The sequence below is a fragment of the Chelonoidis abingdonii genome, chromosome 22, assembly GCF_003597395.2.
Source record: "Chelonoidis abingdonii isolate Lonesome George chromosome 22, CheloAbing_2.0, whole genome shotgun sequence".
In the NCBI taxonomy this organism is placed as follows: Eukaryota; Metazoa; Chordata; order Testudines; family Testudinidae; genus Chelonoidis; species Chelonoidis abingdonii.
The window spans coordinates 17,211,869-17,227,917 of NC_133790.1; the positions used below are offsets into that span (position 1 = coordinate 17,211,869).

Sequence of the window (16,049 nt, forward strand, 5' to 3'; positions counted from 1 at the left end):
CAGCTGTTCACCAGTGTGCAGGAGGCACTAGGGGGAGGAGAAGCAGCAGGGGCAGGGAGAGGCAGGGCAGGGGTAAGGACTTGGGAGAAGGGATGGGGCAGGGGCGGGGCCTGGGGCAGAGCAGAGGTTGAACACCTGGGAACCGAGGAAGATGGCACCTATGGATGGTGCACCTGGGTTGCCTGTAGGCTCATTGGTCACAGCAGTGACTAGTGCCGATGGATCTGATTGTCTAAGGAAAGTTCACTCTAAGAGCTGCTCACTGGGAGACAACATGTAGGTTCTGGTGGCAACATTTAGTGTATGACTGACCTGTTGTTTGGCCCAGAGGGGAATATGTGGTTTATCTGTTGATTTCATTAGCTCAGTTGACTGACAAGTTCCTTCAGGAAGCCACGCTGCCAAGGCTTACCTAAAACATTATTTTCTGTACAGGCAGCAGGGGAATAGGGCCAGGGATATATCTGGTTTTCAGGAAGACATGGTTACCCTATTTGTTTATTAAAAGTGCTATTGTCATGTTCATTCACAATTATTGAAGGGTTGGGTGGGATCATGGTGGGCAAGAGTCAATTAGCCATTGTTTAAAGGTGGATCGGGCGTCTGTATCTTTCTTTTTCTAGAACGGTGGCACAATATGTTGTAGTTCTGATTTAAAAAAAAAAAAAAAAAGCTACAGCCAGCCCTGTGCCCTATATGCTTTCATAGACTCTTTGTTTTTCAGAGTTCAAGGTGGTGGTCATCTTCAGTGTTTGGAACTGTGATTAAAAGCATGTGTGCTGACTTGTAAGAGAGGCCATTTCTATGCTTTGATTGGTGGGGTTTGGAGTGTGCTTAGGTTTCCTCTTCCTGGGAAGAAGCTGTAAACTGATACTTTCCTAAAACTGTACTTTAAAAAAAGTTGAAACAACCTTGAGAACTTAAAAGTAGTTTATCAAAAACAATTAGCCCTACTACCTAACGTTGGGAAGACATGTTAGTGACTGCTTTAATATTGCAGGTGGGTGAACGTGGGAAAATGTTAGGGCTTCCGAAATTTGGGATTAGAATTCGAATTTGGCTGCATGTGAGAGAATTCATGAGCCAAAGGCTAATGCAGTTGATCTGAAGTAAGATTACTAAATGTAATTCTAGTTTGTGACTGTGAGCCACTGGGGCTGGAAGCCAATACAAATTCAACCTAGGTTGAATATTTTATTACTGCTTTCATAACTGCCCTTGGGCAATGTAGTTGGGAGTGCAAGGGAGTTTCAGAATGACCAGCAAAGCATACTTGATGTAATTCTTTAGCTGCTAATACAAAATACACATGTTAAGGTAGATTGGAATTGAAAAGCTTAGTGTTATCCTGCAGATTTGATAAACTCTTGTTTTTTTGTCACGGTGCCTCAAACTAATCTATTGATAGGTTAGGTGTTGGATGGTTTTCTTTTTTCAAATGTCTGCTGTTGCGTGCTAAGCTTTCTCTTGGCTCTGCCTGGGCAGGAAAAAGGGGAAACTAGAAAACCCCATTAGCTGTCCATTTGCAGAATATCCAGGCTTTACTCTCAGCACACAAAGAAATACAACGGTAGGAAGTTGTTTCACATCCGAGCCAAGATAAGGTCCTGGAGGTTTATTATTTTTGTTGCCTGATAGCATCGGGACTGTGGAGCAAGGGGCAGAGAAGGAACAGCAGATCAACGTCCCATGGGGACAACAGAAGGGAAGACAGACAGATAGCCAAGTGCCGACAGCTTCAGTCAGTACTCCCAGAGGAAGTGTTGGTTTCACCAGATGAAATTAATACACAGAAGTCCTTACTGAGGCATTCAGATGTGACATTGTTTGGGCGGCCTGGTGATATAGCAGATGTGTAAAGCAGTGAATCATATGTTTACATATAATTAGATCTGCACTGACAAGCCAGGTTTTCCTTTTGTTTAATAATTTCCTACATTAACATCAAAGATCTTGTTTTTTATAACGCAAAACCATTTCCCTTTTTGTATTGCTTTGCGTTAACATCAAACACAAAACTGTGGGTCCCACACAAAGAGCACATGCTCTGTTCCCTTCCTTTGTAGTCTCCAAAAATGGAGACAACTTTAATAGAAGGAAACTTTCCGCATTTGGATTTCTTCTGCTAATTTATCCTATGTGATCACGTTTGCCTTTGCAAACTCTGCTGACACTGGATAACTTGACTCTGCATGTTACCTTTACAATAACGTATTATTTGTATTCCAGTAGAGCTTAGGAACACCCATCAAGGATCAGGGCCTGTTGTGCTAGGCATTGTACAGACTGCTCAGTGGAATGTTGGCAAGCTTTTGATTGACAAGTAGGGTGCTTTCTGCAGTCCTTTGCCATTTAGATTCCAGGCCATATCCATATTTGATTGGTTATATAACTTAAAGGAACACTATCAACTTAAATTTGTTCCAAGATGAAAACTTTGTAAAAAGAAGCTGTTATAGCACTTAAGGCCAAGAGAAACATTACCACACATTTAAAAAAATGCAGGAAAACCAGTTGTCTAAAAATATACAAACATTCCGATATAATATGTGAAATGCAAACATTATATCACTAAGAACTTGAAAGTGAAATTAACTTCACTGGTTTTCTTTGTTATCCAAGCTGAAAGAAATGAAAGGGTAAACAAAGATTGTCAAGGGGTGGGAGAGCATGGAGGGAAGAATAGGATTGTGAAGGTTTCTTTCACTTTGCGTGAATGCCAATTTTCAGAGAAGATGACACTTCAGTTATAAACAATGTGTTGATAACTGCATTTAATATGTAACATTAAACCTTCTGGCTTCTGCATATAATGCAATGGTCCTATCATTTTGTTATAGGATAACTTTCTTGAAAATAATCTAAACTAAGGTACTTGTATTGGTATTTTCCTTTCACAAAGAGAAATTCATGTCAGTAATTTCCACTGAGAGCTTTACTGCTGTCCAATACAGTTTTTATTTTCTTTCTTGTTAGGTTATTGAACTGCACCAAGTTCTTGGATACCTTTGACGGAGAATGACAGGGTTTTTTTAGATTAAAGCTGATGAAGAAATATTTTTAACTTAAGTTTCTTCGTTTCCTTAAGGCCGAGCACCTGACGCTAAAACTCTGAATTTGGAGACAATTGGGGTGAAAATTAGCTCTGAAACTGGAAAGATCATTGTTGATGCCAGCGAAGCTACTTCTGTTCCTCACATTTATGCAATTGGAGACATAACAGAGGTACAATGTCTACATAAACTATTTTACAATAACAGGAAGCCTAACTTTGTTCCTGACTTATAACTAGTGACCAGATGTCATCATGCTCTAGCATATATACAGTGTTTTGGTCTTTTTTCACTTTGTACAATGTTACGCCAGCCACCTGGACCAGTAATTTCCTTGATCAAAATCTTCTGCAGTATCACTGTATTAGATTATTGCTGATGATTATCAGCAACCGCATTACCAGGCAGAAGGTAATAAGAATATCTTTAATAATGCTTTATCCCTTCAAATAAATGTCCTCATGCAGTCCTTGAATGTTGAGTTAAAATGTACATAACTACTGGAGCTAAATGAATAATTCTCAATATGTCTATGGAATGACAGTGAAAATTTCAGTGAATATTTCATTTTTTTATTGTTTTATTATTAATTGTGATTGATCATATGACACTTTCTCTTCTCCGATAGGGAATGCTTCTGGCACAAGAATCAGCATCTGCAAATTTTAAAATTTGATTGCCCCCAATATTTGCATGTGATTCTGCTTCTCTGAACATTCTTGCCAAGTAAAACTCAATTGCTCAGAAGCTCATGACAAGAAAACATAAAAGGGGCACAAGCATTCTTGAAACTCGTTAAATAATTAGTAAAAACGAAATGAGCAAAACAAATAGTCACAGATTCTTGCAACATTAACCCAGTTCTAATAATAATCTATAAAATATGCTATGACAACAGTTTCTTGCACCTGCTAGAGTGTACTTTGAGGCACAAGGCCAGATGTTTTCATTCACGTAAAGACTTGGAGTGTCCAGGATAAACTGACCATCTAGAAATTAGTTGTCTTTGTAAAATGTATAATTGTGTATGTCTGCCTTGTAAGCCTTACAGTTATAGCAAGTACTCTCACCAGTAAATCAGATTGCTTTGATTCCCAAAGCACATCTTATAAATATTTGAGATAGACAATATGTGTAATATATGGGCCTGGTCTTGTGAGATACAGCATTCCCTCCGCTACCACTGAAGTCAGTGGCAGTTGAGTGCATCATTGCTTTTCAGGATTGGTCCTTGAGACATCTTTTTTTTCAAAAAGGTTTAAATACTGTGATGACATCCAAGGGGTATGTACAGTATAATTTGAAAGATCTGTAAACAATTCGTGATTCTGCCACTTTTAAACAATACAGTTGTCCCAACTCTTCCAAGAGGTATGATAGGTTACATAATGTTCTGAGGATAGTTGTCCACATTCCTAACTAGGACTCTGGAACCAGACACACATCTCATAAATCTACCTCTGCACCTTTGACCTCTTCTCCTCCATCTAGACTCACATCTCTTCCTGTTTGTGTCTCTCTGATGTCTTCTCTGGGATGACCTGTTACTTCCTTTAAACTGTCAAAACTGAACTATTCCTTTCCTCCTAAACCTTCCTTTCTCCCTCTTTCTCCATTATTGTTGATAACTTTACTGTCCTTCCCCCACCACTCAGACTCACACCTTTAGGTGTTATCTTTGATTTCCCACACCCAGACTCTCACCATATCTTATCAGTTCTCCTCTGTGACATCTCTAGAAGTTTGCCCCTTCCACTCAGTACCTCTGTCATATCCTGGTTCATGCCATAGTTGTCTCTCCTGACCTCCTGATTCCTTCCCCCTCTCAGACACAGACACTCCAAATGTGTTCTGGGTTGGAGGGGGTTTGCTTCTGTCCTCCGAACCATCAGGGATGGCCACAGCTGGAGATGGGACACTGGAGGGGATGTGCTTGTGCTCTGAGGTGTTACTGAGAGTTCTCTCTCTCAGCTGGCTGATTCTTGTTCAGATGCTCAGGATAGGGCTGGGAAGGAATTTTCTTCCAGGTCAGCTTGGCATTGACCGGGGTGCGAGGGGGATCGCCTTCCTTTGCAGCGTGACGCGCAAGTCGATTGCCAGGATCATCTGGGTATATCTCAATTAATTCCCTGCCATTGGTCACTCCTATTTGCTGCCTGTGGCTCACAATACTTTAGTCTCCTGAGGGCTGTGTAATATTTTGGTCTACTTTGGTTGCTGGGTTTCGTGTGTGGGTGGCCAGGTGGTAGTGATTGTCTGTGATATGCAGGAGGTCAGACTAAATGATCGAGTGATCCCTTCTGGCCTTAAACTCTGTGGTTTAAACCTTTCTTCTCTTGAATCTCTCCGATTCAGAACCTAGAGGCAGTGTGGGTAAAGCACTGGACTGGGACTCATGGGACTGGGTTCTGTTCACAATGCTGCTGCTGATCTGCAGTATGACCTTGGGCAACCGCTTCAGCTCTCTCTGCTTCACTCCCCTTCCACACATTGTTTCTTTCCCATGTGACTTACCCTGCTGGGCTGAGTGCTTCCCCCCTTTTCCTCTACCTTAGTCTCACTGTTCAAAAATGTCAGCACTTAGAAGCTTCATTCTGTTCTACTGTGACTCATGTTCTCTCTTGTCTCTCCTTTTCCTGTTCTGATGCTGTGTCTCTCGTTTAGGTTGTAGGCTCTTCAGTGTAGGGACTCTGAACTAACAATGATGTTCTCATTTTTACACTGTGCCAAGCCCACTTTGGGACGAGCACTCTGGGAGTTTAATCAGTGCTCTCTAGATATGCTCAGTTAAGCTCATATTTATGTACCTCTCTATACAGTCTCAGTGCTTTCATTTAAGTACAGGGGTGGCCAACCTCTGGCTCTGGAGTCACATGTGGCTCTTCAGAAGTTAATATGCGGCTCCTTGTATAGGCACCGACGCCAGGGCTGGAGCTACAGGCACCAACTTCCCAGTGTGCCGGGGGGTGCTCACCGCTCAACCCCTGGCTCTGCCACAGGCCCTGCCCCCACTCCACCCCTCCCACCCTCTCCCCAGAGCCTGCTATGCCCTCACTCCTCCCCCTCCAAGCCTCCTGCATGCCACAAAACAGCTGATTGGAAGGTGTGGGGAGGGAGGAGGAGGTGCTGATTAGCGGGGCTGGGAGCGGGCGGGGGAGCTGATGGGATGGGGCTGCTGGCATATTACTGTGGCTCTTTGACAATGTACATTGGTCAGTTTTGGCTCCTTCTCAGGCTTAGGTTGGCCACCCCTGATTTAAGTAGCTCCCTATAACCCAAGACATAAGAGGGTATGTTGTTCACAGAGCCATAGAATTTAAGGCCAGAAGGGACCATTAGGATCATCTAGTCTGGCCTCCTGCATAACACAGGCCAGAGAATTTCATCCAGTGTTGAAGTGCGTTTCTGTGGTTGAATTAAGTGATATAAATCATTTTACATGAATACCAGATTGTTTGTTTAAGGATTCGTTTAGATCATTGAAAACTGGCAATGCTGTTGGCTTAGCGAGCTAACAACGAAGTGAAACTCCCAACTTAATTGAATTTCTCTAGCAGATCAAATATCAGGTTTGAAATCCCCATGCACTCTAAAACCATTGGTTCACAGCCGGGTCGGCTCAGCCCTTCAGCAAATATACTAATTGAGAACCATGTGTTTTATTGTGTGTGTGTGTGTATCCTTTGGAAAAGACCTTTTAAAGGAAGGGAAAAAAGCCCTGACAAAGTCCTTCTTGCTGTATGTGGACATCAGTGATCCCCACATCGTGCCTATAAAGGTAGGGTTTGCCACAGGGTCCTTGGCCAACTTGCCCCTCTCTCTGCTTTTGTACAGGGGCTTGCACACTGGTTTTCCGCCAGTCTGCTCCCCCCAAACGTAGTTTGCAGCATTTCAGTGGCACTCTAAGTATATAGTTTGTGACATCGAGATGCAGGGTGCATTTGACAGCTGTTATCTCTTAAAAGTTATTCTCGGCCCCCATTTCCCAAACTCTTGTTGCATAGACACTAACTTGCTGCTAAATATTAAGAGTTCAGTGGGGAGGTTTATCCACAAATTAAACCCCACTCACCTATTCAGAATGAATATTGTCACTTTTAAGAGAGGCACCTGGCTAGTGTAAATGTGGAGTTGTGTGTGCATGGTTGTGCTCTTATTTGGAAAATTAGACCCTAAATTTATCTGAACTATTCACTTGTATAAACTTTCCAGGGGTGCATCCAGTGCTCTTGAAAAGGTCTCAGGACCCTTTCAGTGAATAGTGGTTTTGTTTGGGTTTTTTTAACTGACAAGTGAAATCTCATTAGTTTCTTCATTATCAGTAATCGTGAGAGGGGTTGAGGCTGAGTTATGTCTGAGCTGGCAAATATATGTGACGGTTTTGCAAGTCTGGTATAAATGTTATGCTTGTTAAAATCCTCTCTCCTGTATCATTCTTACTGAAGAAGCATACTACATGCTACAGAGAAGTATTGTTATGGTGATATTTAACATATGTAGGAGCCACTGTAAATCCGTCTTTTTCTGAGGGTGTTGTAGGAACTGTAATGGTGGAAGGTACAGTATGTTGCTTTGATAGGGTGTTTTGAATAGAAATAAGACCCAAAAAATTAGTCATGTTAGAACAAATATACAGCACTTCAAAGCTTTTAAAATTCTCCTAGGAGGCCTTAAATGTGTAATAAATTGAAAGGATTCTTACGAACAATTCAGATCAATGATAATCAACTGAGTAGTTGTACTCATGACTGCAAAGAGAGTGTTGACTTCAAATATTTACTAGGGAACATCTTAAAGCTGTTGTTTTATGAGAAATTGTGCTTTATCTGCATGGATGTTTTAGTAATTAGTTGGGTTTTGTGGAATGCATGGCAGTGCTTTCACAATTTTATCTCTTGTTCCAATCTTCTATTCATTTCTGGAATGCCAAAACAACATCTGTATTTCCTGCTACAGAAATGATTGGCAGACATTTTTCAGGCAAATGTGTGTAAGAAAAAACAAATGGCAAACTTCATCTGGTAAATGACATTTACAGATCTTGGAAGTGAAAATGCTATGTTTGAAAAGCCATTATTTGATGGATCTTTTTAAAAAACAAAGCATGGGTTTGCAGTTCCATGATTTGTCATGGGTTGTGGAGAAAAATAGGCTAGTTTTCATTAATATATAAAGCATGTGCATCAGGTACAGTATACATAAGGGCTTACAATACTAAATTGTTTGGATTTGACTTTTGATATGGAAGTCTGTGACTCCCTCACTACTCAGTGAGTATTGACATAGAGAATCCAAGTATAAAGGAGGTGCAACGGATGGTGGAGGAGACAATAAAAGCCAAGGAAAACTACAAGAAAATTTGCAGTTCAGCTGATACATGCATGTGAGCAGAAGTGATTCACAGTTACTAATATATACATAGAAATCTTATGGATAAGCTGGAAGGTGGGAATTAAAGTGTCATTAGATGTCCCAAATGTTTTACACTAGTCAATAAAAGTTTGAAAAGCTTGGGGGCGTTGAGTGGGAAATCTTGGTTTTGATATTTGCTGAATCCCGTTTCTAAGGTAGTGGTTAGTTGGGAATACCAGGAAGGAAACACGGTTAGATTGCGAAAGTATTGTGGCAGGCTCCTAATGGCTTTGAGTGAATCTGAGAAGTATGACATCTAGATGGGGCCTAAATCCACTATCCATGGTCCTTTATAAAACATCAGCGCTACCTCACAAAAAACCTTCCACCTACTGCCTCTTCACTTCCTCACATCATTTCTCCACTTAGCTTCTTGATCTCTTTCCCACCCCAGGCAGACTTCTTCCTGTCCCGGTCCCTTTCCCTTCATGGATTCTTTGACCTTGAATGGACTCTTGGGGCTTGTCTTGACTAGAACCTAAAGGTGTGTTGTTAGGACTTTTGTTAGCTCACATGTTCAAACACAACCTCTTATCCTAGATGGGATAAATCCTTGGGTATTCACTGCTTTGTTTTAACTTCAGACTGCTGGGTTGGGATTGCAAACTCTTGCGCCTCTCAAACTGCCATCACTGGGGAAAACCATGACTTCTGACCGAAGCAAACTTTTTTTTTAATCTCTTCTCAGGGGCGCCCTGAACTGACGCCTACGGCGATAGCTGCAGGAAAGCTGCTGGCTCAACGTCTGTTTGGCCAGTCTTCAGAATTGATGGATTATGACAATGTGAGTTGTTGTTTTTTTTTTTTTCCGTATTATTTATAATGGTTAAAAACAAAACTCAACATGCTACTAAATAGATGAGAATCATTTTTTGTAATTTGGGATCCAGCTTTTCAGACTGAGTGCACTGAAACTAGAACTCTTCTTGCTGTTGCAAAAGTCTTCCCATCAAATCACCTATTTTTGTAGCTGCTAAATGCCTAGTTAGTGTCTTTCATCATATGGTTCGATAGTAACATTTGGGGTTGTTTTATGATGTGCCAGGTACCCACTACAGTTTTCACTCCTCTGGAATACGGTTGTGTAGGACTGTCAGAAGAAAAGGCAGTGGAACATTATGGACTGGATAACATAGAGGTATGAAAATTTTTAATTGTGTAACTAGGACTTAGTTTCAGCATGGAGAGAGAGAAACTTTTCCCTGTGGAAACTATGGTAATATGTAAAAGTGATTTTTGTACAGCCATTGGTCTAGATCTCCAAGTCACTACTCCACATGGTTAGAAAGATTTGAATGTAACTGCTCCAGAGACACCAAGGACCTCAATTTCAAAAGCAGGAGGTGTAACACGTGACTGGGGAAACTGAATTACTATTTTAATGAATTACGAGGCACAGCTGTCATTAAATGAAACTGCTACATCCTGTTTGAGTCTTCAAAATTAGCTGTCCAGCTGTCTTATTCACCTAAAGGTTTCTGATGTCCCCTAGAACTTTCAGATAAACTGGGTTATACTATAGTTCCATTTGTTTGATTGAAAATACACTGGTCTGATATACTTATGCACTGCACACTGAGGAATAAAATTGCTTCAGGAATACATTCACATCCACGCAAGCTATGATGAGTTGCGTGTGAGTTGCAAAGCACCATTGCTGGTGAGGAAGTTCAGAATTATTGTTTCTAATCAACTGCTGCACTGTTATAACAAACCAAGATTCCAGTTAGCCACTTTGCAAAAGAAATGCTGGGTTCTCTTTATTCAGTCTTCAGAGAAAATTCATCTAGGTGTAATGTTTATATTGTGGAAATGGAAACTTCAATAACTGGCAGCTCCATAGTTCATGAGCAGTCAGTTACTGATACATTCTTGATTACCTTGATACTCAGTTTATGCTTTGAAATCTGCATTAGGCTTTCGTGCTTTTATCACTTCTACTGTAATTCATTGCTTTCTGGGTCTTAACACCAGCTGAAGGACCATAAATGGCCACAAAGCAATTGTTCTTTCCAAGCAGTTGATTTTTGCATACAGCATTTGGCTTAGCTATGGCTATAGGTGAACCTCATTATACTGCAAGAAAGAGATTGGTTGGCTTAAATTGGAACCTCAGGCAAAATTAACAGCTAAAAAATAACACAGTTGTTTACTAGACAGTCTGGAAAAATTACCCTTTCAATTTCCCCTGCAGTACATGATTACAGATATGGAGAGCTTACAGTTTTTCATATGCTCAAAAATTTAGGAATTCCCTAAGCTTTTGGTCAGAAGAGATCTGAATCAAATTAAGGTCAGATGATTACTTTTGATTCAGGACACTAGCAACGATTAGTCTGACCTTCTTTTTTTTTTTTTAGATTTTTTTTTAATCCTGTATAAATAGCTGAGCTTTCTGTGAAAAAGATGTTTTCTGCTCTTGGTCTTGCTTCCCATGTGTACTTTTTATCACAGTAACTGCATATCTAGTAAGCTTTAAAAAGAAATCTAGCCCACTAATTAACGCTGTTATAAAAACCCATCTTGGTCTATTTTTCTGTTAATACAGCACTAGTGTCTATTACCAATTGTGTACAATAATAATAATCGTGATGTTATCATGTCATATGTCTAGTAGTTATAGAATTAAACAGCTGAGCTACAATTCATTTGGAAACTTAACACCATCATTGGGCTTGAACAGGGACTGGGAGTGGCTGGCTCACTACAAAAGCAATTTTCCCTTTCTTGGTATTGACACCGCCTCATCAATTTTTGGGAGTGGACTATGTCCACCCTGGCTAAATTGGCTTTCAACATTGGTTCTCCACTTTGTAATGTAACTCCCTTCTTTTCATGTGCCAATTTATATTTATGCCTGTATCTGTATTTTCACTCCATGCATCTGAAGAAGTGGGTTTTTTTGCCCACAAAAGCTTATGCCCAAATAAATCTGTTAGTCTTTACGGTGCCACCAGACTCCTCATTGTTTTTGTGGATACAGATTAACAAGGCTACCCCTCTGATGGTCTAACAAGGAATCTTAATACTCATATTTCCCAATCAGGTATACCATGCATATTATAAACCTTTGGAATTTACAGTGGCTGAAAGAGATGCAACTCAGTGTTACATAAAAGTAAGTGTTCAGAACTTTTAACTTTTATTAAAACAAGTGATATGGTCTATATTTTGCTTTAGGAGCAAGAAGCATTTGTCAGATTGCAGAATAACTTTCTCAAAATTGATTGGTACTTTTACCAATCTACAGCCTTTTTTCTCTAGTCATAGTCTCACATTTCTGATATTCCTCACATAGCATTTTACATCTTCAAAGCACTTGATGAATGTTAACGAGTTAGCAGTTCTCACTGCTGATAGAGTGGTCCACAGACAAAACGTTCAGTTCTTAGGGAATTTCTGAATATTCAGATCAGGATATTATTGTGCCTTCTTTTTTCTTTAAGACAAGGGAGTCAGTTCTTCATCAGCTAAATGTAATCTTTGAATTGTCGTCCCATTTGTGCTTATAAAACAAGCCACAAAGGCCTCCCTGTTTTACACCAGAGCTTCAGACCTGAAGCAAATCTCATTTTTTGGAACAGTGCATTTACTCTGATGGTAAGAAGGTTTTCAGGCCCACTTGACTGTCGCAAAGAAGCTTGGCTAGGATGAAGCATAGTATCTGTGGAATAACTGATATGTTTTATGTCGAGAGGGGACTAACTTCTGCTTTTGCAGCAGGATGAATGTATTGACCTAACAGGTCCATCTCAAAATGTTATGCTGCTAACATCCTATGCCTAGAATGTGCCAGACACTGATAGGTGAAGGGATTTCCCTCTATACATTTTGTCAAATGGAACCTGCAAAAACAGGTTGCTTTTATCAATGTCCCATCCAGCATAAGAATTGAAGTGTCATTACTTCTGCTCAACCATTACATTTAGATAGAGGTAATGGTAGTGCAGTATTTGAGGACAAGATGGCAGTGATATTATATCTGCTGAGAATCACTTTGCAGATAATGCTTATCAAATTCTCTCACAAAACAAGTGAATAAACATTAAACTTGCAATTGACTTTGAACCTCTGTGAGGGTTAGGGTTAGGGTTGTTTACAATCTTTCCAATATTAAGCCATCTCTTATCAGGCGTGCTGCTGTTACACAGCGGTGATGAATGAATCTGCAGTCCCTATGCATTTAACAGGCCAGGCTGACGTGTGCAGCAGAGCCTTTTGGACCAGTGGCAATTCAATGCCTGATACAGATGCTCAGCTCCATAGGGAGATTGTCACTGTTCTTGGAGTGAAAGTGCTAAGATGCTGTCCTGTATAATCCACTTTCCAATGTTGTTCTGGAACACAGGTGAGCATTAAGTGAGTCAGGCCTCCACGCTCTAATTGCCCACAGCAGATTCAACACTCTTGGCTCCTTCCTGGGCTTGACTAACTTTAAAAAAAAGTCACTTCGCATATATAGTAAATGTACCTAGCCAGACAGGCTGCCATAAATGTTTTTTGACTGAATTATAATGGCACAGGATGACCTGTGGCCGATGGTGACCATCTTTGGAAGTTCAGCTAATCAGGTGCCAAGAATTCCCATATGACCAGCCTATATCTCAATCAGAAAAGTGCTAACTTGGCCAATGTGGGTCAAAATGAGGTTAGGATGGATATTGGAGCACCAAGGACATTTGTAGGATGTGATCCAAATGATAAACCACAAAGAATGTCACTTACTTTAAATCATTGTTTACTAATGGCTCACTAAAGTCTGCAGGATGTGCCACAGAGAAGCCTGAAGTATTGGGAATGTAGATTAAAACCTCAATTCAGCAAATCATTTAAGCCCATGCATAAATTCCAGTGAAGTCAGTGGGATTTAAGCAGTGCTTAAATGCTTTGCTCCATAGGGATAGGTGGCTGAACTGGTGCCTTGGGGAAGACTAGTTCCATTTAGCCCAGCTTCATGCCCTACCTTCAGACTTTCTAAGAAAAGCTCTCTGTGATGTTTTGCATTCAGATGGTATGCCTGCGAAAAAAAGAGCAGCGGATCCTTGGCCTTCATTTCATTGGACCAAATGCAGGTGAAGTGATTCAAGGATTTGCTCTTGGAATGAAGTAAGTACAAAAGAATGTCTCTACTTTTAAAGCCTGCTTTTTACGTTATTGTAAGATTATAAAAGATACCTGATGAATTTTTGGCACACTATAAAGAATCGATGTCTTATGTTACTTTTATGTAGTATTACCCATATTTTCACTAAAACACTGTAGTTCTTTGTTACAATATACTGGATTTAGTTAAAGAAATAATGGGTATAATTAAGGAACAACTGAGGCAAAGTGTATGATTGGCTAGACCTTGTTACACCAAAAAGTCAACTTGAGAGTCCTCCTATTAAGTTTGGTTTCTTCAAAAAATGACAGAGAAGCTTTTCCCAGCATTCCACCCACAAGGCAGGAAATGGTTTTGTAAATCTGCACAAGCCTTTCCTTTCCTTTTCTTTTCTTTTCTTTTCTTTTCTTTTCTTTAAAGTTCACTTTGATGTGTTGTCCATAAGAGGCCTTCTTATACCAGTCAGGTCTTCTCAGGATCTCTACCCATTTCTCTAGCCTTTAAATGTGCCACCTTCCAGATCCTGATTCAAGTCTAGCCACCATCTGACTTAAATGAGACTAGACAATTCCTTCATTGCCTGGAGCCCTATATGAGCTTTTATGCTTCAGGGCATAAGCCAGCTGCTAAGCAAGAAGGTGAGGAAGAAGCTTCTCCTATGTGGGGGGAGTCATTTCATAATTTCCGATTATATGGAGATTTTACACCTTCTGAAATGTTTGGTACCAGCCACTGAGACAGACAGGATACTGGACTAGATGAACCATCGGTCTGATGTAGTATGAGAGTTTGTTTTCATTGATACTGAGGCACTTTCTCCTCTTGGGTTGAGTCCCCTGCCTTCCTTTCACTCCTAGCTTGAGGAACAATCCTGGGTCCTCTCTATAAGTGCAGAACAACACTGCTAGGTCCCAGATGTGCCCTAATGCTGTTTTCATTCCTCCTTTTGTCATTGACTTTCATCTTCAGAAGTGTTTATTATGATTAAATGTAGAGTTCTGAACGCCATACTATTTTATGAAGAAGGCAAACTCTGGTCCCTGAGAAATTTTTTCTTAAGGGTAATGTCAGCTAGTTGTCCTAAATGTCATCACCATATTATTATGTCGTTGACTTTTACTTCTGAGTGACTAGCATAAATGAAAAGCAGAAAGGACTAAGGCAGCAGGACCACAAGTATCTTGTGAGGAATATCTTGGAAATCGTTGACTGCCGTATACCCCAAGTATGCATCTTTCCAATATGTGCGTAGTTCATGAGTTGCCAGTGGTAGAAATTACAGTATTGCATTTTTAAGGAGGTCGTCGTTTTGAAGTTTCATCCAAAATAACCAATGCAAAGGAAGTACGTGAAACTGGAGCACTTTTCTGCCTTGCCTCTAGCCACAGTCACAGATCTTCAGAAGATCAAATCTTGGTGTTGGTGCACTGTTGTGTTTCACTAGTCTTGGGCTGATAATGTACAATACAGGTGTAGAAAGTCTGAACTGCCCTTTCACTGTGTCAAATACTAGTTCTTATCTTCGCCCCCATTTAAAAGGCTGTCCCCTGCCAAAATAATCTGTGCTCTGGCAATGTGTGGTCTATGCTGATTTTTATCCTACAGGGATTCTCAGATGCATACGAGATACTACTAAAGATTTCTTCCTCTTTTCTCACGCATCTAATTTTTCCAGCCTGAAATGATTCTTAAATTTAGACCTTTGATTATGTTGCAGCCTTCTCAGAAAATGACCTGATAGGAATAGTGACACATTTTGGGCCTGACTACACTGCAGCTGGGAGCGTGCCTCTCAGTATGGAAAGATAGACTGGCACTAGCTTTGCTCATGCTATCATGCTAAAAATTGCAGTATGGACATAGCAGGTCAGGCTAGCCATCCAAATCCAACCCCACCCAACCCCCTTGGTCTGAACTCAGGTAGTAAGCCTGAGCTGCTGTCTACTCTGCAGCATCCACACTGCTATTTTAGTGTGCTAGCTCGCACAGAGCTAGCGTGAGTCTCGGTACTCAGGCTCCTAGCTGCAGTGTAGGCAAACCCTTAAAGATCATCTAGGGCTAAGCCTCTTGTGGTCAGAAGACTGAAGGAATTAAGCAAGCAGGATTGGCAGATGCGGAAGTGGAAACCACGGATACCTGCTATATACCTTTTGGAGAAGTTTTCTCTTGTTCGCATGATAGGAAATTACAAGTGTAAGCATGATACACCCTCTGATATCCTGAGAGGGCAGTCTAGTATTCATCTGTCTTCCAGTTGATTTTTGCCTGCAATCCAAACTATGATTTTTTTCTACATGTCTTCCAGTAGGAAAACCTGATGTCCATGTGCAAATGTTGTAATACCTGAAAGGATGGTCTTGTAGTTAAGAAACTGGACTGTGACTCATGAGATCTGGATTTAGTTCCTTGCTTTACCACGCTCACTATGTGACCTTGGGCACATGAGTTAATCTCTCTGTACCTCAACTCTTCATCTATAC

General features: G+C 40.6%; 1 protein-coding gene across 3 annotated transcripts in view; it reads left to right on the forward strand.

The window, feature by feature from the left end:
• Window positions 1-16,049, forward strand: part of TXNRD2 (thioredoxin reductase 2) — a 54,201-nt gene that overhangs the window by 33,690 nt on the left and 4,462 nt on the right. The window contains exons 12-17 of one of the 3 annotated variants that reach the window (XM_032771192.2): window positions 3,089-3,225; window positions 9,154-9,249; window positions 9,511-9,603; window positions 11,512-11,583; window positions 13,474-13,571; window positions 14,704-14,794. In XM_032771192.2, the coding sequence (XP_032627083.1) occupies window positions 3,089-3,225; window positions 9,154-9,249; window positions 9,511-9,603; window positions 11,512-11,583; window positions 13,474-13,571; window positions 14,704-14,794 (587 nt within the window). Of the gene's footprint in view, window positions 1-3,088; window positions 3,226-4,309; window positions 4,338-9,153; window positions 9,250-9,510; window positions 9,604-11,511; window positions 11,584-13,473; window positions 13,572-14,703; window positions 14,795-16,049 lie in introns of those variants that run through there. The other 2 variants (XM_032771190.2, XM_075059973.1) reach the window with 2 other exon arrangements.